This window comes from Arachis hypogaea, chromosome 3 (genome assembly GCF_003086295.3).
Source record: "Arachis hypogaea cultivar Tifrunner chromosome 3, arahy.Tifrunner.gnm2.J5K5, whole genome shotgun sequence".
Lineage (NCBI taxonomy): Eukaryota > Viridiplantae > Streptophyta > Magnoliopsida > Fabales > Fabaceae > Arachis > Arachis hypogaea.
Genome location: NC_092038.1, coordinates 1,713,496 through 1,737,119, shown reverse-complemented (window position 1 = coordinate 1,737,119; position 23,624 = coordinate 1,713,496). Strand labels below are relative to the sequence as shown.

At 35.2% G+C, this 23,624-nt stretch overlaps 4 protein-coding genes and 1 long non-coding RNA gene across 5 annotated transcripts; 3 read left to right on the top strand and 2 right to left on the bottom strand.

The window, feature by feature from the left end:
- Positions 1-432: 432 nt before the first annotated feature.
- On the bottom strand, positions 433-2,581 carry LOC112786199 (basic transcription factor 3). The gene is made up of 6 exons (XM_025829603.3): positions 2,433-2,581; positions 1,830-1,897; positions 1,509-1,657; positions 1,343-1,399; positions 952-990; positions 433-849 (listed from the first exon to the last, which is right to left on the bottom strand). The coding sequence occupies exons 2-6, from the start codon at positions 1,895-1,897 to the stop codon at positions 683-685; spliced, it is 480 nt and encodes a 159-aa protein (XP_025685388.1). The 5' UTR covers positions 2,433-2,581; the 3' UTR covers positions 433-682.
- Positions 2,582-2,700: 119 nt separating this feature from the next.
- Positions 2,701-4,702, top strand: LOC112786190 (basic transcription factor 3). Its single transcript, XM_025829596.3, has 6 exons — positions 2,701-2,851; positions 3,066-3,133; positions 3,508-3,656; positions 3,768-3,824; positions 4,179-4,217; positions 4,361-4,702. The coding sequence occupies exons 2-6, from the start codon at positions 3,066-3,068 to the stop codon at positions 4,525-4,527; spliced, it is 480 nt and encodes a 159-aa protein (XP_025685381.1). The 5' UTR covers positions 2,701-2,851; the 3' UTR covers positions 4,528-4,702.
- A 659-nt stretch (positions 4,703-5,361) lies between these two features.
- Positions 5,362-9,841, bottom strand: LOC112786182 (vacuolar fusion protein MON1 homolog). Its single transcript, XM_025829590.3, has 14 exons — positions 9,152-9,841; positions 8,872-8,951; positions 8,700-8,771; positions 8,548-8,587; positions 8,067-8,168; positions 7,693-7,814; positions 7,456-7,588; positions 7,295-7,386; positions 6,868-6,949; positions 6,707-6,771; positions 6,300-6,590; positions 6,106-6,197; positions 5,800-5,864; positions 5,362-5,628 (listed from the first exon to the last, which is right to left on the bottom strand). Exons 1-14 carry the CDS (start codon positions 9,578-9,580, stop codon positions 5,533-5,535), a joined length of 1,761 nt encoding a protein of 586 aa, XP_025685375.1. The 5' UTR covers positions 9,581-9,841; the 3' UTR covers positions 5,362-5,532.
- A 1,743-nt stretch (positions 9,842-11,584) lies between these two features.
- LOC112786175 (large ribosomal subunit protein uL11) lies at positions 11,585-12,327 on the top strand. Its single transcript, XM_025829582.3, has one exon. It carries the CDS (start codon positions 11,717-11,719, stop codon positions 12,215-12,217), a length of 501 nt encoding a protein of 166 aa, XP_025685367.1. The 5' UTR covers positions 11,585-11,716; the 3' UTR covers positions 12,218-12,327.
- A 2,497-nt stretch (positions 12,328-14,824) lies between these two features.
- On the top strand, positions 14,825-20,292 carry LOC140181564 (uncharacterized). Its single transcript, XR_011876380.1, has 2 exons — positions 14,825-14,913; positions 19,828-20,292. It is a non-coding gene; the product is annotated as an uncharacterized lncRNA (long non-coding RNA).
- The last annotated feature ends 3,332 nt before the right edge of the window (positions 20,293-23,624 follow it).

Below are 23,624 nucleotides of genomic sequence, written 5' to 3'. Positions count from 1 at the left end.
CATTTTGATATGACTACTTGGTCATAGGACAAATAGTGATGACCTACCAATATATCAAAAACGCTTTAGACTAATAACGAAAATTACTTAGACCCGTTTCTTGAATATTTAAAAAAAGATTAGAAACTTTTGAATTGTATAAACTAAAAAGACCCTTTGTTTTTCATCGATCAAGGAAACAAAAACATTTACACTTAAAAAAATAGACTATTACTGCTACATTCAGCAGGCAATATAATACATCAAAATTTGCGTGAACAACATTGGTTAACAAAGATAGATCGGCAAACACTAAACAGCACCTGCAAGAACAGAAAATCTAGAAGATACAGCACAATACAGGAAATTACAGGAACCGAGTTTTATTAAAACACTAGTGAATTTTAGACCAAAAATGCAGATAAGTAGAAAAATAAAAAATGATATTCTATCTAGAGCAACAATCCAAATACATTCAACAAATATCAGGTTGTTGTCAAGTGACAATTCTTAACGTTAGGATGAGGGAGAGAAGATTTAAATATAACAGTAACCCAAACTCCTTTTTTATGGTACCAGTAACTCAAACTGTTTGACAATAGAACTAAACAAAAACTCAAAATACTAAAAATTTGAGAAACAAGAAAATTTTCTTAATAAACAAAAGGGAGATATGTAATAATGATGGCACAACAAAACTCTTCTAAGCCTTGGCCTCCTCAGCAGCTGACTCAAAAGTCTCCCCAGGAACAAGCTCTGGGACATCGTCATCGTTCTCCTCTTGCGCCGCGGCTGAAGCAGCACCTGCCTCGGGAGCCTGCTTCTGAAACTGTTCCGCTAGCTTCTTTAGGTTTTCCAAGTTATCTGGTCCTGCATATTAGTGACCAAAATGTTCAGTATGGAGTAGGGAAGTCGGGAAAATTAAAAAGACAAAAATGTGAAAGAAAAATAAAAAATTGAAGTGCATAGTACCTAATTGGTGGATAATGTTAGGGAGTATATCCTGCAACTCTGTAAAAGGAAGGATTACATGTCAATAATAGATCAGTTAAAAATAGAGAGTAACTTAAAGCATAGCAGAGCATATAAACTGTATAAACGATGACTTATCATACAACAAAATACATATAACAGAAATGTTATTTTTCCAATGTGATACACAGAACAATGAGCAACATATGGTGTTCAAATATTTGATTCCATTAAAGACTAACTTATAACATGCTCAAGAGCAACAGGTTAATAATTGACCTGCTCACTACGGCACGTATAAATAATTTGAAAATACTTCATAATTTAATACAAAGCTCATTTTTTTACTATAAGGCAGGGTGCAATTGGGAAAAAGATGAGAGTTGCTTACTCTTTGTTTGTGGAGCACCACTAACAACCCAAGTATTAGCAGCAATGGATGCTTGAACTGGAAAGGGGGGAAAATGCAACTAGTTAATAAACTTTAGAACAAATTTTTTGAGTATATGATATGACACAAATACAAGATTTCAACAAAAGATCGGAATGAATGTTACCTTTGGGGTTTAGAAACTGGATAACAACATCATCCTTGAAGATGTTAACTTCCTCGATGGCAGGGATGGCGTTGACGCCTATTCTCTTGAGGGTGCTCTGAAGCCTTTTATCGTCTGTGGTGGTTGTCTTGTGGACGGCCTTCTTCTTTCTAAAACATAAAAAGGAAATGCAAAAACATAAGAGAAGTGAATCTAACTAAAAATATGCGTTGTATGATCCACACAATGCAAGTTGAAAACTAAAATCTATGGCAAAGCCAAAGTTGATTGAAATGAATGAATAAGCTAGTATGGAATGTGAACCAAATATAACATACGAACCTCCTCATTGTGCCCTTTCCCCCGGTTCTAACTGAACCGGCCATCTTCATCAATCTTTCTCTATTCATCTGATTTGACAATTAGCATACAACAAACAAATTAATAAATGTTTCTCATAAACTATAAATAAAGCCAATGACAGTAAAAACAATATTATTAAAGTAATTATAAGAATCGAAATTCAAGGACCTACCATGAAAATAAGAAAAAGAAAGAAGCATAACACACAACATCACTCAATGCAAATATCCATGAACAAATACAAATACAACTTCAATACATGAAAGCCGGAAAACAGAGCAAAAACTATAATAGCTATGAGTCTACGCTGATGCACTCAGCTCATGAAACCGTCACAAGGAACCACAAAATGATGTTACACAAAAATTGCAGCTTTCTCAACTCAAAACATAACAATCACCGATTGAAATCCCTAATTCCCTAATCAAATTCACTAAATATATTAACAAGTACTTTCAAAAAGAAAAGAAACAGATTAAGCCGCGTTAATGAACCGACAAAATCAACTGACCTAATACACAAAGGAATATCAGGAAACAATGGATAAAGTGAAATAAGAGTTGGAGCAAGGGAACACGGTACCTTTACGAAGCAAAGAGAAGAGTACCCTACTCACACCACTTAGCACTTAGCAGAAGAAAATGGAAGAAGAAGAAGAAGACCTAAAAACCAAAGTGAAAAAGAACCCGAAGGAGAAGATAATGAAATTGAAGTAACGGTGCTAGGGTTTCTGTACTATTTTGGGCTTGGGCCTTTCTTCAGTTTTTTATTTCCGATTATGGCCCACAAAAGTTATTTGTTTTATTTGGATCAGGCCCATATTATAGGCCCAGTTTCAATATAGAAAACTACAACGTGGGAAAACCCTTCCTTAACCCTAGCCACATTGCGAGCAAAATCAACAGCTAAGAGCAGTGGGTAACCCCTCTTTACTTTTCGTCATCGTTTAGGTCTTCCATTTCCCTGAGTGAAGAGTGGGTTTCCCTCTCTGCGTCGTTAAGGTACCATCTTTACCCTTAATCCACCATAATAATAACAATAATAACACTGTTTGATTTGTCTCCGTGTTAGGGTTTCGTAACTTGCTCTGATTTTATCCCTTTAGTTTCAGTGAATTTCTGTTATGTGCTGCAAAACTTATGCTTGTTTATGTGATAGATAGATAGATTTATCTACTGATTTGTTTGTTGTGTTTTGTGATTATTAATAAATCAGATGAATCGGGAAAAATTGATGAAGATGGCCGGTTCAGTTAGAACCGGTGGAAAGGGCACAATGAGGAGGTGTAATGCTGTATTCACTTCGCATATTATCCAATTATTTATTTTTAACCTTAGTATTGTTATCAAAATTTTATCTTTTCATTTTAAACTTGCTTTGTTCTTGAAAAATGCACTCATGTGTTCACTCTCTAGTGTCTATTATGGGAATTCAATCCATTCATCCATTTTATCCATTGTTTCTAGTGTTTTCACAGTGTGTACATATATGCCCTTTCTTAGAGTCACAAATACAATGCATATTTTGAGATTTTGATTGATTTCTCGTCCTTTTGTGTATGTTTATCCATTTAGTTTTTAGCTTTGTGAATCATACAATGCATTTGTTGAGTTGGATTCACCTTTTGATGTTTTGGCATTTCCGTTTTATGTTTTAGAAAGAAGAAGGCTGTCCACAAGACAACCACCACAGACGACAAAAGGCTTCAGAGCACCCTCAAGAGAATAGGCGTTAACGCCATCCCCGCCATCGAGGAAGTTAACATCTTCAAGGATGATGTTGTTATCCAGTTTCTAAACCCCAAAGGTAACATTCAGTCCAACATTGTGCAGAAGTCTTGTGTTCGTGTCCTATCATATATTAAATATTTTGTTTATAAGTTTTACTGAATAGTTGGATTTTTTTTCCCTTGTCCAGTTCAAGCATCCATTGCTGCTAATACTTGGGTTGTTAGTGGTGCCCCACAAACAAAGAGTAAGCAACTTTCATCCTCTTTTTCCCATTTGCACTCCACTTATAATCAAAATGAGCTTTGTATTAAATTATAAAGTATTTTCAAATTATTTATACATGGGCCAGAATGAGCATGTCAATTATTAACATGTCACTCTTGGGCATGTTATCAGATAGTCTTTAATGGCATCAAAGACATGAACACCATATGTTGTGTATCACATTGGAAAAATTTAACATTTCCGTTGTATGTATTTTGCTGTATGCTAAGTCAACGTTTATACAGTTTATATGCTTTGCTATACTTTTAAGTTACACTTTGTTTTTAACTTATTATTTGCGTCAAATATTGACATGTAATCCCTCCTATTACAGAGTTGCAGGATATTCTCCCCAACATTATCCACCAATTAGGTATTATGTCTTCAATTTTTCATTTTTCTTTCACGTTTGTGTCCTTCACTTTTGATTCATGTAGCCGACCCTGCCTAGGGGGACAAGGCTTTGTTGTTGTTGTTGTCTACTCCATACTGAACATTTTTGTCATTAATATACAGGACCAGATAACTTGGAAAACCTAAAGAAGCTAGCGGAACAGTTTCAGAAGCAGGCTCCTGAGGCAGGTGCTGCTTCAGCCGCGGCACAAGAGGAGAATGATGACGACGTCCCAGAGCTTGTTCCCGGGGAGACTTTTGAGTCAGCTGCTGAGGAGGCCAAGGCTTAGAAGAGTTTTGTTGTGCAATCATTATTATATATCTCCTATGTTTGTTAAATCTTTCTCCCCCCTAGTTACTCAAACTTTAGTAATTTGAGTCTTTGTTTAGTTCTCCTGTCATACACTTCAATTACCTGTTAAATTAAATCTGCTTTGCCTAATCTAAGGAAAAAGCGTTTGGCCATTTGTTGTTTTAAGTGTATTAGGATCTTTACTCTAGGAGTCTAGATAGAATCCGTTTGGCATTGGACCTATCCAAAGAGCAGAAAAGGTTTAATTTGGTCGAGTCAATTTCGAACGCATTAAGGCTGCATAAAGTGCCAAATAAATTTTTGAGAATTTATATTTTGGATATATCAGTTTCTAAAGAAATTGAAAATTTTTTGTTTTTAATTTTTTTTATATATAAAACTCTTTTTAAGATTTAAATTTAAATTTTAAAATCATCTTTTTTATTTAAATATTAAAAATTTAGATCAAATTATACATAATAAAAAAATTATAAAATTAAAAAAAAAGTGTTTTTGCAGCTTTTACTTTTATCTTTGTACGATTTTAGCTTGTAAAGTAAGGATGATTTTAAAATCAAATTTTTTAGAATAACAAATGTGAACATATTAGTTCAAATTAAAACTTACCCTAATTATAGAAGTTAGTTTAAAGATAATTTCATTAGTTTGTCCATATTTATTATATTAGAAGACTTTATTAATTTATTTTATTTTAGGGACTAATCTCGGATTTGTTACTTTACTCTTGTTATTTTATTGATTATCAACGTGGTCAAGCCATCTCAATTTAAAGATAATCACTGGGAAAGGAAAACCAGTTGTAGGAGCAACGTTGAACCAAACTTTACTATTATATTATACAATTTAATTGCGAGGCATGTATACAAGTCCAATCATGAATCTTGTGGTAGTGAATCATAACCTTACATTGAGTATTTCGTTCTCTACAGGAATTTTATTACAAAAAGAACTATTCTACTCGTTTACAGTATTTGCAAGGAAATCACCATGAAAAGGGGCTCGCTCCTAGCAAAAAAAATTCATTTTCCACGTCTTTTATCCATTGAACAACACGGTTGCATGTCTTTATTGCCGATGCCTGCATGTGCTCGTTTTGTGAGTAAAAAAAATAGAACTCGTCCAATTTCACTAAGTTGATTATGATTCTACACATAAGTAGTGAGAAATAGGAAAACATCTTTTGTAGAATGTAAAATAATGGTTTAATACTTTAATCATATAAATTGTATACAAAAGGGAAAAAGTGTACCTTGTCCGCAAGGGGATCAAAGGCAGCATACAGCTCAAAATCTTGTGTCACCCAACAGAGAAGAACTGCCTCATTAAAATAATAATAAAGAAAATCTGTTAGCTCCATGGTAATTCAATGGAACATGTCAATGTAATAGGTTAAATACAGAGAGGTTTAGGTTTCACCAGTTGAGTTGATTCTCATAGAACAACAAAATTGAATAAACCATTTTAAGCAAAAATCAAATATTGTAAAATGATCACGATGATGAAAATTGCATACTGCAGACATCCATATCAGGCTGAAAGCCACAATATTAATTACCGTAGTTTTCATCTCTCCGAAATTGAGTTTTGTGCAGTCCAATACCATTATCATGCATCGATGCAAAAAGTTTCTGGTAAGCTCTATAGAGTCTGCAACAACGAAGATAAGTTATAAATCAGAGAACTGAGAGAAGAACCAAGATGCGCAGAAAAAAAAAAAAAAAAAAAAGAAGTTGCTAAAACATTTAACACCTTTTTTGCTGCTGAGGTGTTTTAATGGATGGTGGAAACTCTGAAGAGACATATTGATCCAGATATATACTGAAGTATATAAAATGCCACAACCCTGCAGGACAGTCAATGGCGGAATTAGGTTCCAGGAATCTTTCAGGAGAATCAGATGGAAGCCTGTGCGGGCCCAATTGAGATGAACCAGACTGAGCTATGGGTGGAAGATCCCCAACATGCATTCCCCCATCCAGCAAAGATCTCTGAACTTCACTAAGAACATTTGACTTCAAAAGGACCAATTCAACACGAACCCTATAAATGGGCAGGCAAGTCTCAGAACCATGCAAGAATAGTAGTTGCTAGATATTATAAATTCATAAAATTTTCTTGTGAAGGTTGGAATCATTGGATTATGAACAATCATTTACCTGCAATCTTTAAGATGATAAAATGCATCTGAACTAGTGGTTAGCAGCATCAAGTATGTGTCAGCCTGCCACAGGTATATATATATATACAAAGGTCAGTCATTTGTGGGCATGAAATAAAGGGAGTGTGTTAATGATCTATGTATTCAAATCTGACTCACATCAAAATAATGGATATAAGCATACAAAAATGCTGATGGATTATATCTTGGAAGGCAAACTGGAGAAAATGACTCTGATGTCCTGCATAATTATAGCCCACTAAATAAAATAAGAGCAACCAGCAAGATGAAGCTAAGAGACAACGTCTAACACTTGAAGGATTTAAGTTCATTTGCTGTTTGAAGGTTCAATGGCAATGGATCAATGATAGAGCAAGATTAAATGTATACACTCAGAGACAACTGAGTATGAAGCTGTAAAATACCATCAGATTTTCATGCTACCTAAACAGCCAATCGTTGTATATTGAACACTATTTAAAACCGTATTGTTGTGGAAACTATAGGCAAATTCTCTTAATGAATGAAGCAAAAAGTGTACTACCAAAACAGACTATCTGAAAGATAAAATCTGCCTTCTACTTGCCTAAAGGATTCTGATGACATAACAAAGTTGGCTAGCAGCAGCATATCATCTGGATGAAGGGAAGCTTTCTGAGCACCAACAAGACTGATTACCTGTCCTCAACTTTTGCTGTGTTATCTTAAGTCAGTATACAAATGGAGAAATTGAGTGTAGGGTCAAACCTTGTGCCGGCACATCAGAATTGCAAACAAAACACCTGAATCGGCAATGTCTTGCAAGATAGCACCTGCAGCTTGCCTTGTTGCATATGCTAGAGGAAGACAAGTATAGGCATGAAGAAATGTAGCAGGATTCCTGATATGATCAGACAAACAACATGTAGTTATTTACTAATTTACTACTAGAATACAAAAATAGAATACTGGTAAACTGTACATGCTTAGAGCAGATAAACCAACCAACTGAAGGAATGGATTAGAGAGGAAAAGACAATGTCTGTTCCACCGAGCAAGGGTGTCATATCAAACTTTGGGTTCTTCTCGAAACATCTGTTTACTGATTTTGTTAGTATAACAAGTATCTGCATATGGGTGAACAATAGGGATAGATCATATAACGGTTACAAAATAAGGTTTCCATTTCAATGACTAAAAAAGTACAATGGTAATTTTGTGGATCATAGAAGTAGACACATAATGATTTATAACAGTACCATATGGCATTATGTGATCCATTTTGTTGACCTCATTCGGTTGGACAAGGCTTAGTTGTTGTTGTTGTACAAAATTAGGCATTCAGAAATTATTAGAGTAGAAATGCAACTGAATTATACCTGACCATAAATTAGCTCCAACTGCCCCCTTAATGACTCATAAGGTTCTTCTGTACAGCTGATGCTGACCAAATAAATTGGCCCTTTCACAAGAAAAACAACCTATACCAAAGTGTTAATCTTTTGATTTCACAACATTGAAGCAATGAGTTGGTCTAGCAAGCGATAATAGATTATTTTCCAGTACTATGAAAATTGTTAGAATCCAAATGAGTAACCCCCCCCCCCCAAAAAAAAAAAGGAAAAGAAAAACAGAAAGCATGCAAAACAATAGTATTATTAGTGTAAGAAGTTTGAGAAAGAGTGCAAAAATAAAAAAGCACCGCCTGTATAAATAGGAAATAATCAAAACATAGTTTTTCTTAACACACTAACTATAAGGATTTGAATAAGTGGCGGGTTTCGACATTTCGTGTAATTAACGATCAAATGGAACATAATATTCAAGAACCAAAATAAAAAAAAAAAAAGATGATCAAACCTGATGCTTTCCAGCCCTCACCCATTTCACAGAATCACCCCTAAAAAACAGAAAAAACAAATGCCATCAAAATAATCACATTCAAATATGGTAATTGAGTATTGCTGTAATTATTTAGTCAACCACGCAACGAACATCCATAATAATCACACCTGCTCTCCACAAAGGAAATGATTGCCTGCAAAGTCGCTGAAAATCCTGCAAGCTTATACTCATCTCCATACCTTAAAAAAAGTGCAATAACAACAACACGTTGTCAAAACAAGAATCAAAACAACATCTCATTTACGTTTTCAAAGCATAAGAATCTAGCAGGACACCAACCTAGAGTATATTGGCTTGCCAGAATGACTGAGAACAAAGAAATGCTTCTTCCTTTTTCTCCAAGAAATGGAAGCATCATCCTGCACTTCATTCATTAATCAAACACAGTATGATTTTCATAGGCATCCTCATAGAGAGAGTGCATTTTTCCCCCTTGTAAACCATCAACATAGTTAAAGCACTAGCCACAGTTCAAAGCATTAATATGGTGGGTTTGGAAGTTAAACTCAATAACGTTATTTGATATATAAAAAAGAACACTACCAAACAGAGCGTATACCTCATCGACATGTCGTTTTCCAGGAATCCACGTCGTTTGGGCGTCGGAGAATCCATGGAGTGTGATATCATCAACTTCCCTACTCATCTCCTCTTCAATTTCGCGCGCGATCGGTATAATTGGCGAACCGCTGGTGTCGCTGCTGCTGCTGCTGCTTCCTCTCTCGCCGACGTAACCGCTGCTGCTAGGGCTCGATGGAGCTTCCGGTTCGACCTCCAAACCGGTCCTCCTCCCCGAGGAAGACGCAGCAGCAGCGTCTGAACCGGGTTCGATAGTGACTCGGACCTCTCCCGGTTCAACCTCACCTTCCTCCACGAACAGCTGAACAGTAATGGTTCCGCCGTTTGCGGAGGTTTCAGGGTTGGAAGAATCCTGATGCGGCGGAGTATGGACGTCGTGGTCGGAGGCGGAAGAGATTGAGTAGTCCATAGAGAAGATAATTTCAGTGAGAGAGAGAGAGAGGGGTGTGAATGGGAGGAGTTAATTTTGGTGTGGATGAGAAACGGTTGGTCGTAGGGGTGCACCTGCCAGTCGCAGGGTCAGAGTGAGTGACTGAGACTGGTAGGTAGTTGACTGCAGAGATCCGGCGATAATCGACGGACTGGGTTTGCCAACGGAGGAACCCGGTTAAGCCATTTTCCTTTTTATTTTATTTATTTATTTATTATTTTCAGTATGAAGCCAGTTGGGGTAGTTAAGTGAAACAATGGCGAACAAGATATAATTCAAATGATAATTTTTTGTACTCATTTAGAGGTTATAAATTCAAATTTTACTTCTAATTTTTTAAAAGAAATAGTGTAGAAGATTGACATCGAACATGAAAATTGTCCTAAAATTTTAATTGTATTAATCATATTTTCAAAATTAATAAAAGTATATTACATTAGTTCTTGATCTATGTTTCATTAATAATATGTTATTTCATGGTTTAATCATTTATAATAATATAATGAAAGAACTTACCTAAAAAGTTGGGTCATATGTGTTATAATATTATTTGACTACATATCAATTTGTACTACTTGTTACAATATTGTTTATATATCATTTATTATATTATTATTGTAGATGAATCAAATTAGTCGGTGACTTTATATTAAGTGTCTAAAATAAAATGTCATATACTAAATTAATTCGTGAACATCGTATATTTTTACCAATATCAAAAATATAATTGATGTAATTAAAATTTTAGAGACAATTTTAATATATAGCACTAATCTCATTAACTATTTTGGAGTTTAACTCCCGAATGAAAATTAAAAATCTTAGCAGCGTAAAATAGTCATTGTACAAAATGTTAAGCTTTATATAATTATATAGAGAAATTCTCCACAACAAGCGTTTTTTTATATAAGTCTTTATAAGTCATTTATATTAACGCGCTTTGAACTGCTACCGCACGTTTTTCACTGTACCTTCTTATTTTTCTTCTTCTTGCTACACGTTCTTCTTCGTCTTCTTCTTCTTTTCTTTTTTTTTTTGCCTTCTCTTTCTCCTTTTTCATTTACGTGTTTTTTCTCTCTGTTTTCTTTCTTCGTTATTCTCGATTTCCATTGTTTTTTGACATAAAACTCTGAAATCGTTTTTAAAAAAGAAGAAGCAGCAGAAGGTGTACTTCAACGAATTTTGGATATATTTCTTAAATCCTTTTGGGTGTATTTCTGTAATCGTTTGGGTGTATTTATGAAGTTTCATTATCTTCAAAACGATTTCAAAACTTGATTTTAGAAACCATGAAAATCGAAAAAAAAAACAAAGCAAGAATACCAGTGATAAACGCAGGTAAAACAACGAATGAAAAGGCGAAGAGAGAACGCACGAAGAAAATCGAACAAATTTGGCAAGAACCTCTTTTTCATGGAGGAAGAAGAAGAAGAGTCGTTCATAATATATGGTGAGTAGCGCACTTTGAAAACAAAAAGTGGTTGAATAACGCATTAAAATGCCCGTATGTGTAGCAACTTGTAAAACTTGTAAGTCAAAAAGACTTGTATGTCTAGCAGACCTCAATTATATATACCGTTTAATTTATTTTTAATATGTATTTTATATAATAATTAATTTAAAGATAAATTTTTTTATATATATAATAATATTATTTTTATATATATAAATATACATTATTTAATTTATTTTATATAAATAACTAATTTTTAATATAGACTAGCTAATAAGTAATATATAATTATTATTGTTATTGAAACAGAGGTACACCATTTTGTATTTTGTAAGGGCTTGTTTTTTGTCACAATTTTTGTCAGGGCTATGCCATTATTATATATTTATTGTTTTATGAATTCTAACCAACAAAGCCCATGATACACAAAAAAGGCCTAGTAAAATTGAGTTCTAATCAACATTTATAGAAAAAGCCCAAAAAAAGGTCCAGTGAAATTGAGAGTATTAAGGGAGCAAAAACCCTAGCTTATCACCCACACATATATATTGATACACTTTCGTGTAGCTCCTTTCCACTCTTGAGCCTCATTTCACCTTCTTCCTCTTGGAGAAAACCCTAATCTCCATTTTCTCCTTCAACGCCACCAAAGCAGATTCAGAATGCCGCCAAAGTTCGATCCATCTCAAGTCGTCGACGTCTACGTCCGCGTCACCGGAGGAGAAGTCGGCGCCGCCAGTTCCCTCGCCCCTAAGATCGGTCCCCTCGGTCTCTCTCCAAAGAAGATCGGAGAAGACATCGCTAAAGAAACCGCCAAGGATTGGAAGGGTCTCCGAGTGACCGTGAAGCTAACGGTTCAGAACCGTCAGGCGAAGGTGTCCGTCGTGCCGTCCGCCGCCGCGCTAGTCATCAAGGCACTCAAGGAGCCGGAGCGTGACCGGAAGAAGACGAAGAACATCAAGCATAACGGGAACATCTCGCTTGATGACGTCATCGAGATTGCTAGGGTTATGAGGCCGAGGTCGATGGCGAAGGAGCTCAGCGGCACTGTGAAGGAGATCTTGGGAACTTGCGTCTCCGTCGGGTGCACGGTGGACGGTAAGGACCCTAAGGATTTGCAGGAGGAGATTACTGATGGTGATGTCGAAGTGCCTCAGGATTGAAAAGAATAGCTTCTGAGAAGAGAGAGAGGTTTCTCTTTTTTGAATTCCAAATTTTAATGTTTGAGACTATTGTGCGTTTTAATTTTTGATATAAGGAAGTATTTCGACTTTGTTTTGTGTTTTGGATAATTTAGATTATCATTATTGCCAGTGAACTCTCATCAGCTAGTTCAATTACTTGTTTTTTTTTTGTTTTTGTTTACAGCATGATGATAAAGTTATCTCCATATAGTTTTGATCAATATTGTTTAGTTGTTATTAATTAGTCTTGAATTAAATTCCGGCGAAATTTTAGTTAATTGCCACTGGAATACATGTCTGGAATCACTATTGCGGCAGCGGATCGTAATTAGAAGCCATAGATTGTATGCTGTTTGATTTTTGGATGCATCGTGCATTTTGCTCTCATGGTGTTCTTATGTGGAAGGTTTGATTCCCATTTTTATATGTTAGTATGTGAGTTCTCTATGTGATTGAGGACATGGCTGAATTGATTTCATATTGAAAATGAGCTTTAGGGGCGATGGTTGTTTGTTGGTTTTGTTTATTTCATGTTGAAAATGTTTCATGAGGACATTCTGAATGTTCTATTTTGCTTCTTTTGCCTTTCATGGATGTAATGGGATGGTTGTGGTATCGTTGTTTCATCCTCTTTCATTTGGGATGAGTTTGCATACCGAAACTTGTTGCTTGTCACAATAATTTTGTTGATTTGAACATGTCTCTTTCCTTTATATACTTTGAGGTGCTGTATCAAATGGCTTTGTTTAATGTTCCATATGGATGGTAAACTGGACATTGATTCTGTTGTCTGCTTGTGATATTAAATATTTTGCCGTATTCAATTGTGTGTTAGTGAGTTCTGACTTCTGAGATTGTGGTTGCAGTTGGTGATTGTCATGAATTGTTTTTGGTAAATGGTATTTGGTCTTGCATCTCCTTTGTCATCTTGTACCAATTGGATTCCCGAACATCTTTTACCTATTCTTGTCTCCTTAAGAATTGGAAGAATAGGGGATGATTTTCTGTAAGAGTTGAAAAGTGGGATGCTCTAATCACCAAGTTAAATTGGTGGAATATCATTGTTTAGTGTGAGGAGTGTCTTCAATAGAGGCAATATTTAGATGACTAACGAATAACGAAGTAAATATTCGAGTAGAGTGGTTTAGTGTAATTTTAGCAAGATAATCGTTTGGGGCATCAAATACTTGCGAAGACCGTTAATATAAATTAGGCGAAACTCACATGTGAAGTATATTAAAATTACTCACTAGTATAAAATATATATTGGAATATAATACACATTAAAAATAAATTGAATTAGATTTGTATTTATTCAAAAATATAACGATGGTTTATTTTAGTGGTTGACTTTAGTATACAAATAATATTATTAGAAGTCAATAATCGAGAAGTATTAGATTATAATTTTGTTAAATTTGTGAAATTATCTAACGGTTTTTTATTATTAATTTTGTATGAAGACAATTATATGGGAATCTTTTCTATAAATTAACTACTACTGATATGTTCAATAATAAGTTAATAACCTATTAATTTTGTGAATACTTTATTAAAAAGTGCCCAAGTATTTGTAATTACCTTTTGCTTTAGGTCTCTTAAAGTGTACATGTACTAAGAATCTTGTAACCGCAAATCTCGTGACATTATGGTAACCTACTAGTGATTTTGTTGGGTCAAACTATTGTGATTGAGGCAATGAGCTATCTGTTTTTTCTTTGGTCAGCTATCGGGCCACAGGCAATGAGCTATCTGAATCTGCTCAAGCAATTTTAATGGACCTTGGGCATGTGGTTTTGGTCAATGGGCTTCTCCTTTATTGTTTTTTTTATCTTTTCTCATATCTTTATTGAATGCCCCGAAGAGAGAGATTCAAGTTTCGATACCACACAGAAGGCCCAAAGGTTTTTTTGTAAGTGGTTTCTTTTTATGGGGCATTCTTTTAATGTCTTGTAAGGAGTGGAAGATCTTCTCCTTGGCCCAAATTTATTGATTTTGCAATAGCTTGATAACTATTATGTGTAAGACCCATACAACCTAAACTCGTAAAGGTTACATAGAAGATATATTATTATGCATTCTAACGAATTAATTGCAATGGACATAGAAAAGGAATTTCCTGATTAACCTCAAGATAGTTTGTTTAGGGAAAGTGAGATAAGTCTTGGGAGAATTTGAAAGTTTTTTATCCCTCAATATTCTAAGAATTTAGACTTTTCTTACTACATTTTTATTATAAAAAAAAGGAGGAAGTTCACAATTCCCATTTCAGTGTGCCTACATAGAACTGTAGAAGTCATTTAAAATCTAAGATCAACCTACAATCCTTTTCATAAAGGTTCCTCTTCTCACATTACAAGATAAAGCTCAAATTTGTCAAACAAGTTGTAACAACCACCCCTTCTAGAAACAAAATTAAAATTCGAAGTTTGAAAATCGGTTAGGAGATAAGATTAGAATTTTTGAAATTTTGGATAGGAACCTAGTAACCACCCTCAGTTTGAAATTGAAAATATCCCAACCACCCCATCCTCAAACATATATAAATAGGGGAGCACCCATAGGTAGAAAATCACTCCTCTCAAACACTAATCCTCTCCCTTCTCTCTCTACAAAGAAATAATTTTCCGTGGGCAAACACAAGAGGCAAGCTCGAAGAAGCGTTAGGAAAAAGAGTAGGGAATTATGTTTTTTTTAAATGCTTGGCATGTGTTATGTTTCATTGTTATATTATTACTTTCTTCCGTTCACGAATGTTATCATGACATTAAATTTCTTTCACTCACCTTTTATTCATGTCGAGCATGTCTTTCCACCATGTCATTCACGTCTTCTTGAATCATTATTATATGTCTTCTTATGATGTTCATCCAATTATTTGCTATACCCATTTTGTGCTCTTTCATATAATTGTGTTGTTAATATTCCCTCTAGGGCGAGAGTACATGCCCTCTTATACTGCTTATTCAATATCCTACATTATTGTATTAATATTCCCTTAGGGCCGGGAGTACATGCCATCTTATGTCTTGTACAACATATAGGCATATGTGTGATCTCTTACATGGCTATTATTTATGATATTTTAATTAAACTATTTACTATATCCATTAGGGGTGTTCAAAACCGATTCGAACCGAACAAAACCGACCAATCGAACCGAAAAAATCGAAAACCGAAAAAACTGAAAAATGACATTTTGCAGTTTTTTCTGCGGTTCGGTTCGGTTTTCGTTCGTTCAGTGAAAACCCTAACCGAACCGAACCGAACCGGTTCACTTAAAAACCCTAATATATAAGGCCCCCTCCCTCAAGCAGATAACCTAGCTAGCCGCCCTTTCTCCACTCGACCACTCCACAGCGCCAGAACTCCTCCTCCCACCCTCCTCTTTGCATCTGACTCACCGGACAGCACCGTCAAGGCGGCCCTTCCGCATCGCGCTCCCTCTTCTCGGCGTGGTCCTTTCTCTGCCTCCCTTCCTCGTCGCGCTTCCTTTTCGTCGTCGGACACTAACCCTCAGTTAGAGAGCGAGCCACTACTCTGCCATACGTCTCAGTCCAGTCCAGGAGTGTCGTCGTCCTTCTCAGGCTAGTCTCATCCCTTCCGTAGCAGTCGCCGACCCACCGTGTCTCACTGTCCAGCATCTCCGTCTTCTTTAGTAGGATTTTTTTAATTCTAATAATTTTGGGTTTCAACTTGTGTTTATGATTCTGAATTTTTATTTTTATTTTGATGTTCATCCAATTATTTGCTATACCCATTTTGTGCTCTTTCGTATAATTGTGTTGTTAATATTCCCTTTAGGGCGAGAGTACATGCCCTCTTATACTGCTTATTCAATATCCTACATTATTGTATTAATATTCCCTTAGGGCCGAGAGTACATGCCATCTTATGTCTTGTACAACATATAGGCATATGTGTGATCTCTTACATGGCTATTATTTATGATATTTTAATTAAACTATTTACTATACCCATTTTGTGCATCTTTCATGTAATTATGTTATTAATATTCCCTTTTGGGCGAGAGTACATACCCTCTTATACTGCTTATTCAATATCCTACATTATTGTATTAATATTCTCTTAGGGCCGGGAGTACATGCCATCTTATGTCTTGTACAACATATAGGCATATGTGTGATCTCTTACATGGCTATTATTTATGATATTTTAATTAAAGTATTTACTATACCCATTAGGGGTGTTCAAAACCGATCCGAACCGAACAAAACCGACCAACCGAACCGAAAAAATCGAAAACCGAAAAAACCGAAAACCGAAAAATGACATTTTGCAGTTTTTTTGCGGTTCGGTTCGGTTTTCGGTTCGTTCAGTGAAAACCCTAACCGAACCGGTTCACTTAAAAACTCTAATATATAAAGCCCCCTCCCTCAAGCAGATAACCTAGCTAGCCGCCCTTTCTCCACTCGACCACTCCACAGCGCCAGAACTCCTCCTCCCACCCTCCTCTTTGCATCTGACTCACCGGACAGCACCGTCAAGGCGGCCCTTCCGCATCGCGCTCCCTCTTCTCGGCGTGGTCCTTTCTCTGCCTCCCTTCCTCGTCGCGCTTCCTTTTCGTCGTCGGACACTAACCCTCAGTTAGAGAGCGAGCCCAGACCCAGGTTGCTGATTGCAGCGTCGTAATCGTCCTCAACTACTCTGCCATACGTCTCAGTCCAGTCCAGGAGTGTCGTCGTCCTTCTCAGGCTAGTCTCATCCCCTCCGTAGCAGTCGCCGACCCACCGTGTCTCACTGTCCAGCATCTCCGTCTTCTTTAGTAGGATTTTTTTAATTCTAATAATTTTGGGTTAATTTTGATGTTCATCCAATTATTTGCTATACCCATTTTGTGCTCTTTCATATAATTGTGTTGTTAATATTCCCTTTAGGGCGAGAGTACATGCCCTCTTATACTGCTTATTCAATATCCTACATTATTGTATTAATATTCCCTTAGGGCCGAGAGTACATGCCATCTTATGTCTTGTACAACATATAGGCATATGTGTGATCTCTTACATGGCTATTATTTATGATATTTTAATTAAACTATTTACTATACCCATTTTGTGCATCTTTCATGTAATTATGTTATTAATATTCCCTTTTGGGCGAGAGTACATGCCCTCTTATACTGCTTATTTAACATCCTACATTATTGTATTAATATTTCCTTAGGGCCGGGAGTACATGCCATCTTATGTCTTGTACAACATATAGGCATATGTGTGATCTCTTACATGGCTATTATTTATGATATTTTAATTAAACTATTTACTATACCCATTAGGGGTGTTCAAAACCGATCCGAACCGAACAAAACCGATCAACCGAACCGAAAAAATCGAAAACCGAAAAAATCGAAAAATGACATTTTGCAGTTTTTTTGCGGTTCGGTTCGGTTTTCGGTTCGTTCAGTAAAAACCCTAACCGAACCGAACCGAACCGGTTCACTTAAAAACCCTAATATATAAAGCCCCCTCCCTCAAGCAGATAACCTAGCTAGCCGCCCTTTCTCCACTCGACCACTCCACAGCGCCAGAACTCCTCCTCCCACTCTCCTCTTTGCATCTGACTCACCGGACAGCACCGTCAAGGCGGCCCTTCCGCATCGCGCTCCCTCTTCTCGGCGTGGTCCTTTCTCTGCCTCCCTTCCTCGTCGTGCTTCCTTTTCGTCGTCGGACACTAACCCTCAGTTAGAGAGCGAGCCCAGACCCAGGTTGCTGATTGCTGCCATACGTCTCAGTCCAGTCCAGGAGTGTCGTCGTCCTTCTCAGGCTAGTCTCATCCCCTCCGTAGCAGTCGCCGACCCACCGTGTCTCACTGTGCAGCATCTCCGTCTTCTTTAGTAGGATTTTTTTAATTCTAATAATTTTGGGTTTCAACTTGTGTTTATGATTCTGAATTTTTATTTCTATTTTGATGTTCATCTAATTATTTGCTATACCCATTTTGTGCTCTTTCATATAATTGTGTTGTTAATATTCCCTTTAGGGCGAGAGTACATGCCCTCTTATACTGCTTATTCAATATCCTACATTATTGTATTAATATTCCCTTAGGGCCGAGAGTACATGCCATCTTATGTCTTGTACAACATATAGGCATATGTGTGATCTCTTACATGGCTATTATTTATGATATTTTAATTAAATTATTTACTATACCCATTTTGTGCATCTTTCATATAATTATGTTATTAATATTCCCTTTAGGGCGAGAGTACATGCCCTCTTATACTGCTTATTCAATATCCTATATTATTGTATTAATATCCCCTTAGGGCTGGGAGTACATGCCATCTTATGTCTTGTACATCATATAGGCATATGTGTGATCTCTTACATGGCTATTATTTATGATATTTTAATTAAATTATTTACTATACCCATTTTGTGCATCTTTCATATAATTATGTTATTAATATTCCCTTTAGGGCGAGAGTACATGCCCTCTTATACTGCTTATTCAATATCCTATATTATTGTATTAATATTCCCTTAGGGCCGGGAGTACATGCCATCTTATGTCTTGTACATCATATAGGCATATGTGTGATCTCTTACATGGCTATTATTTATGATATTTTAATTAAATTATTTAACATACCTTATTGTATTATGTGCATCCATGTGATCTATTATATCATCATGTTATCATTATTCCTTTAAAGTCAAGAGTACGTGATTTCTCAAATGTTTTTAAAATTTAATCCTATGCTATTATACTACCAAGATCTTTTAAATTGGGAAACCCATACATATGTTAGAGTCTCATGCTTTTTTTTGATATATCCCTTTATCATCATAATCGTCCCTTTTCTTGCATGATCCCTTCTCATATGATCTTTTTCTTGTGTACGTTTAAATAACCTAAATGTAAATTGAACTGAGGGAATGACCCTTCGGTAAGGGAAGGTGACCCCCAAAGACAAGATAATCGAGATGATCTTTCGGTAAGGGAAGGTGATCGGCAAACCTTTGGGAACCTTCGGTAAGGGAAGGGAACTCCCATCAATTTTATATAATAAGATATCTTTGTTGATATAACTCTTTTCTTGTGTATGTCTAAATAACCTTGATTGTAAATTGAACTGAGTGAGTGATCCTTCGGTAAGGGAAGGTGACCCCCAAAGACAAGATATCGAGATGATCCCTCGGTAAGGGAGGGTGATCGATCGAGATGATCCTTCGGTAAGGGAAGGTGATCACCAAGACACTCGAGATAAGAACCTTCGGTAAGGGAAGGGGACTCTCATTTATACCGGTTTGAGCTCAATACCTTCCATAAAAGTTAAAAGTTAAGAAAGAAGAATGCATGAATGAAAGTTTAATGTTTATGTTTTTTTTAGATTTAATTATGATTATGTTGATGTTACTTAAGATGTTATCCTTCTATTTTCCTATATGCTTTCCTTTTTGCACACATGTTTTACAAGAAAGATACATATTACATGCCACGTTATACGTTCTTTTTAAAAAATCCCGCACGTGGGCTGGAGATGGATATGGAGGTGTTGCATAGCACTCCTACTGAGACGTTAGGTTCTCACTCCCTTTCTTTTCCCATACTGTCTCCAGAGGAACATGGCACAGCGGATAGAGATGACGCAGTGTCCCCCGAAGGTAACTTCTGAGTATGACCCCTCGAAACACGCGTGGGTAGTTGCGACCACTACTACCGTGCTCCAAACTATCTACTTAGATCGAGAGTTCGTGGAAGAAGGATCCCAGCTGCCCGTCGTAACCTTCTTAGATAGGAACGCTTCAGCATCTAAGAAGCGGTCATCTAAGGTGGCACACCTCGAGTCTGACTCCGAAACCGAGGAAGAGGAACCCGACAACCCGAGCCAAGGATAGGACATGACACAAGGATGGAAGTTTCTTCGATGAAATTAGTTAGGATGCGTTAGTTTCCTTTTCGTCATAGTTACCTTTAAGCACTATCTCCTTAAGAACCGTGTTCATGGAAATTCTTTTATGTTTACTTGAACCCCTTTGAGTTTTGTTCAATTTCATCCTTTTAGTCCTACTCGATTTCCACCCAAAGTTTCGCGCGTATTTTCCTTCTCTTCTTACCTAACGATTTAGTTATCTGTTTTTTTTTTTTTCATATTAAGTGTGACACCCTACTTAAAGGCCTTTAAAAGTAGAATATTAATTTAGGGTGTTACACAAGTTGAATAATCACTGCTCAAATTTTTTTAATATGTAGTTTGTATGTGATAACCACTTTGTAAAGAGAAGTGATTTATCATTGTAAGTAATCTTTATTAAAGTATTCGAATTATGCTTCTGTACAAAAGTATTGTAGTGTGTGTCATATTAGAGGGCAGTGAATAGGTAGTCAACTCTATAAGGATGTACTATAACCAGAATAATAATAATATAAATCGATATTTATTTGTCCTTAATTATGTAATGTTTTTATCCTCTAAATTCTAATACGATACCTTATTTTAGAAGTCCACTGTGCAATATCCTACACAAATAAAGTGAACGTCAACAATTTATCTTCTTTGATATATAATTAACTTATCTATCTAAAAGATTAACAACTAATAATTGAATTTTTGTAACATTAAACTTTTGTCTCTTTAGGGTTCTTTTATATCATATGATATCATAATATATCAAAAAGCCATGCAAATGTCACTAAATGCTGGGTGCTAATGTGCAAAGCTAATCTCATGAAATTGTACTTTTAATTAAAAATTTCAGAGGCAGCCACCGCCCAGTAAGAGTCTCATTCTCAGGTTACACAGTCAAAAATTAAAATAAATAAATAAATAAATAAATTTCATATATAATTTGGTGAAAAAAAAAATGCGTGGTGCTTTCTCAGCCACGAAACATACTTTGTATTAGACAATCCAAATTTACATATTATCGTAGCAATCACTATCCATTCATTATTCAATTATGCACATGATACTTGCATATGAGAATGGAGAGCTATTAATTAAACTGATTACGCACTAAATTAGAGAGGGGTTGGCATTACATGTCATCTTCCCCACCTTTAATTAGGTTATATATATATATATATATATATATATATATATATATATATATATATATATATATATATATTAATCAAATTAGTTCTTCAAAGATTATGAATTAGTCATATTCGTCCTTCAGTTACTCCACTCATAATTTTTAACTGATAGCGTACATGACACATAATATGTTCAATTAGACGATGACTAAATATATTTACGAAAACCAATCAATTTAGTCACTAGATCATATTAAGAATAGAATTTTTGTAATTGAGAAAAATGACTAAATTAATAAATTTTCATAAACATATTTAGTCAATATCCAATTAAACATATCACGTATTATATATGTTATCAATTAACGTTTTGCAATATCAATTTTTGAAGAAAATTGTTTATAAAGTGACTGAAGGACAAATATGATTAATTCACAATCTTTGAAGGACCAATCTAATTGAAAAAATATTTCGGAGACAAATTTAAAGAATATCTTATTTTTTATGGACTAATTTAACTATTAACTCATATATATATATATATATATATATATATATATATATATATATATATATATATATAGACACACACGATCATCCAATTAGATTCATGCGTTAAGATAATTTTTTGTGTAATATATTTAAAAATTAATTATTTTTACCGATATAATAACATACAATTAGATGACTATATAAAATTTTTTACATTGTTAATATAAATTATATATATAAAAAGATATAAAATTAATTTCATTATTTGCTAGGCCATATTGTGAAAGTGGTTAGTTGGAAAATTATGACACTAGGTTCGTACTAGTTAAATTATAATCCTATATATCTGTAAAGAGGACCAACTATTTTTGGTCCCATAGTGAGGCTGGCATCCAGCACTGCACACACAATGATTAATCATCACATATAATTAATTAAGGTGCCTCACAATAATAACCTTACTCTAATTCCTTAATCCTTAGGGTTCAAAACTTCCCCCTTTAATACCTCATCAATTTTATTTTTGGGTTGATATGTGAGGGTCATGCCCCCTTTTCATGATAAAACCATGTCACCACTTTATATCTCCAAATGCCTAGGAAATTTTAATTTCATTTTTTCTTTTGCTTCTTTCTCAATAATGTTAAATAAGTAACTTTATAATCTTATACAAAATATATTGACGGATAACCATTATTAACCATTTGTATAGTGATCATTATTATTTAAATAGTACTTATAAATTAATATACTCCCTACATTGTCTTTTTATTTTGATATATTACACCTCCAAAACTATTAAAATCACACCATTTTTTTTCTTTTTTATATATAACTTAATAAAACTAGTCTTGCTTGATATCATGAAAAATTCATAAATTATTTTCTACTTGAATTAAATTTAGATCTTTACAAAAAAGTCGTCGAATATCGCTGGATTTATTGACGAATTTAACGGTGAAATAAATTCAACCGTATAAATTTCGCCGATAATTGTTTATCGGTGAATTTTTTATTTTTTGTCTGTCGTTAATTACTGATAAATATAAACTTTTAATTAGCGAAATTTTGAAGTTTGTTATCGTTGAATTTATTCTCCGATAAATCCTACAGTAATATTATTTATTAATCTATCGTAGATTAATCCGTCACGAATCCAAACTTTATTTAAATTATTACATGTATAAAATGATATTCAAATTTTTAATACTTATTTAAACGGACGAGTAAACTAATATTCTACCTAACCCAAATCGATTAGTAAAATTTTCTTTATGTGACTTTATTTTATGGAGACGATTTTATAAAGTGACATGATAAACTGCGGCTTATAAAAATAAACCAAGCAATAATTCGAATATTCTATTTGTCTAAATGTTATATTACATTTGGTAGTGGGTAGTACAAGTAATGCAAAAGATTATAATATTAGGTTTTGTTCATACCCTGACCCAATACCAAGGCCCAGGTCCAACTAAAAGGCCTAATCTAAAGGATTAAGCCTAGTTAAGCACCGCCTTTCACATAAGAAGTCGGTACCATTCACGACTTGGTCTGAAGAGGTCGGATGTGAGATCAGCTGGCAGATGAACACTCATTCAAATGAGTAACCGCCCCTAAAATCTCTCTAACCGCCTCATAAAGCCATATCTTAACCTCCCCAAGATAATAGGGACGGTTACTATCCTAAAGATACGGCACTACACCAACGGTGGTTATTGGCTCACCACTATAAATACACTGACACCCCTCAGGTATCTCTAAGTCCAATACTCTTTAAGACCTGCTTACACTCTTGCTAACTTAGGCATCGGAGTGTCTTTGCAGGTGCCACCCCCCATTCCCACGCAAGCACAAGTCGGACGGAGCTTCCCGAGTTGCGGAC

Excerpts from the sequence above, each read along its gene's own strand:
- LOC112786175 (XM_025829582.3), top strand. The coding sequence starts at position 11,717 with ATGCCGCCAAAGTTCGATCCATCTCAAGTCGTCGACGTCTACGTCCGC.
- LOC112786199 (XM_025829603.3), bottom strand. The coding sequence starts at position 1,897 with ATGAATAGAGAAAGATTGATGAAGATGGCCGGTTCAGTTAGAACCGGG. Across the intron at positions 1,400-1,508 it reads CCAGTTTCTAAACCCCAAAG|TTCAAGCATCCATTGCTGCT; the intron begins GTAACATTCATT and ends CCCCCTTTCCAG. Across the intron at positions 850-951 it reads TAACATTATCCACCAATTAG|GACCAGATAACTTGGAAAAC; the intron begins GTACTATGCACT and ends ACTAATATGCAG.
- LOC112786190 (XM_025829596.3), top strand. The coding sequence starts at position 3,066 with ATGAATCGGGAAAAATTGATGAAGATGGCCGGTTCAGTTAGAACCGGT. Across the intron at positions 3,825-4,178 it reads TGGTGCCCCACAAACAAAGA|AGTTGCAGGATATTCTCCCC; the intron begins GTAAGCAACTTT and ends CTCCTATTACAG. Across the intron at positions 4,218-4,360 it reads CAACATTATCCACCAATTAG|GACCAGATAACTTGGAAAAC; the intron begins GTATTATGTCTT and ends ATTAATATACAG.
- LOC112786182 (XM_025829590.3), bottom strand. The coding sequence starts at position 9,580 with ATGGACTACTCAATCTCTTCCGCCTCCGACCACGACGTCCATACTCCG. Across the intron at positions 8,588-8,699 it reads ATTTCCTTTGTGGAGAGCAG|GGGTGATTCTGTGAAATGGG; the intron begins GTGTGATTATTA and ends TCTGTTTTTTAG. Across the intron at positions 6,198-6,299 it reads ACACCTCAGCAGCAAAAAAG|ACTCTATAGAGCTTACCAGA; the intron begins GTGTTAAATGTT and ends TCGTTGTTGCAG.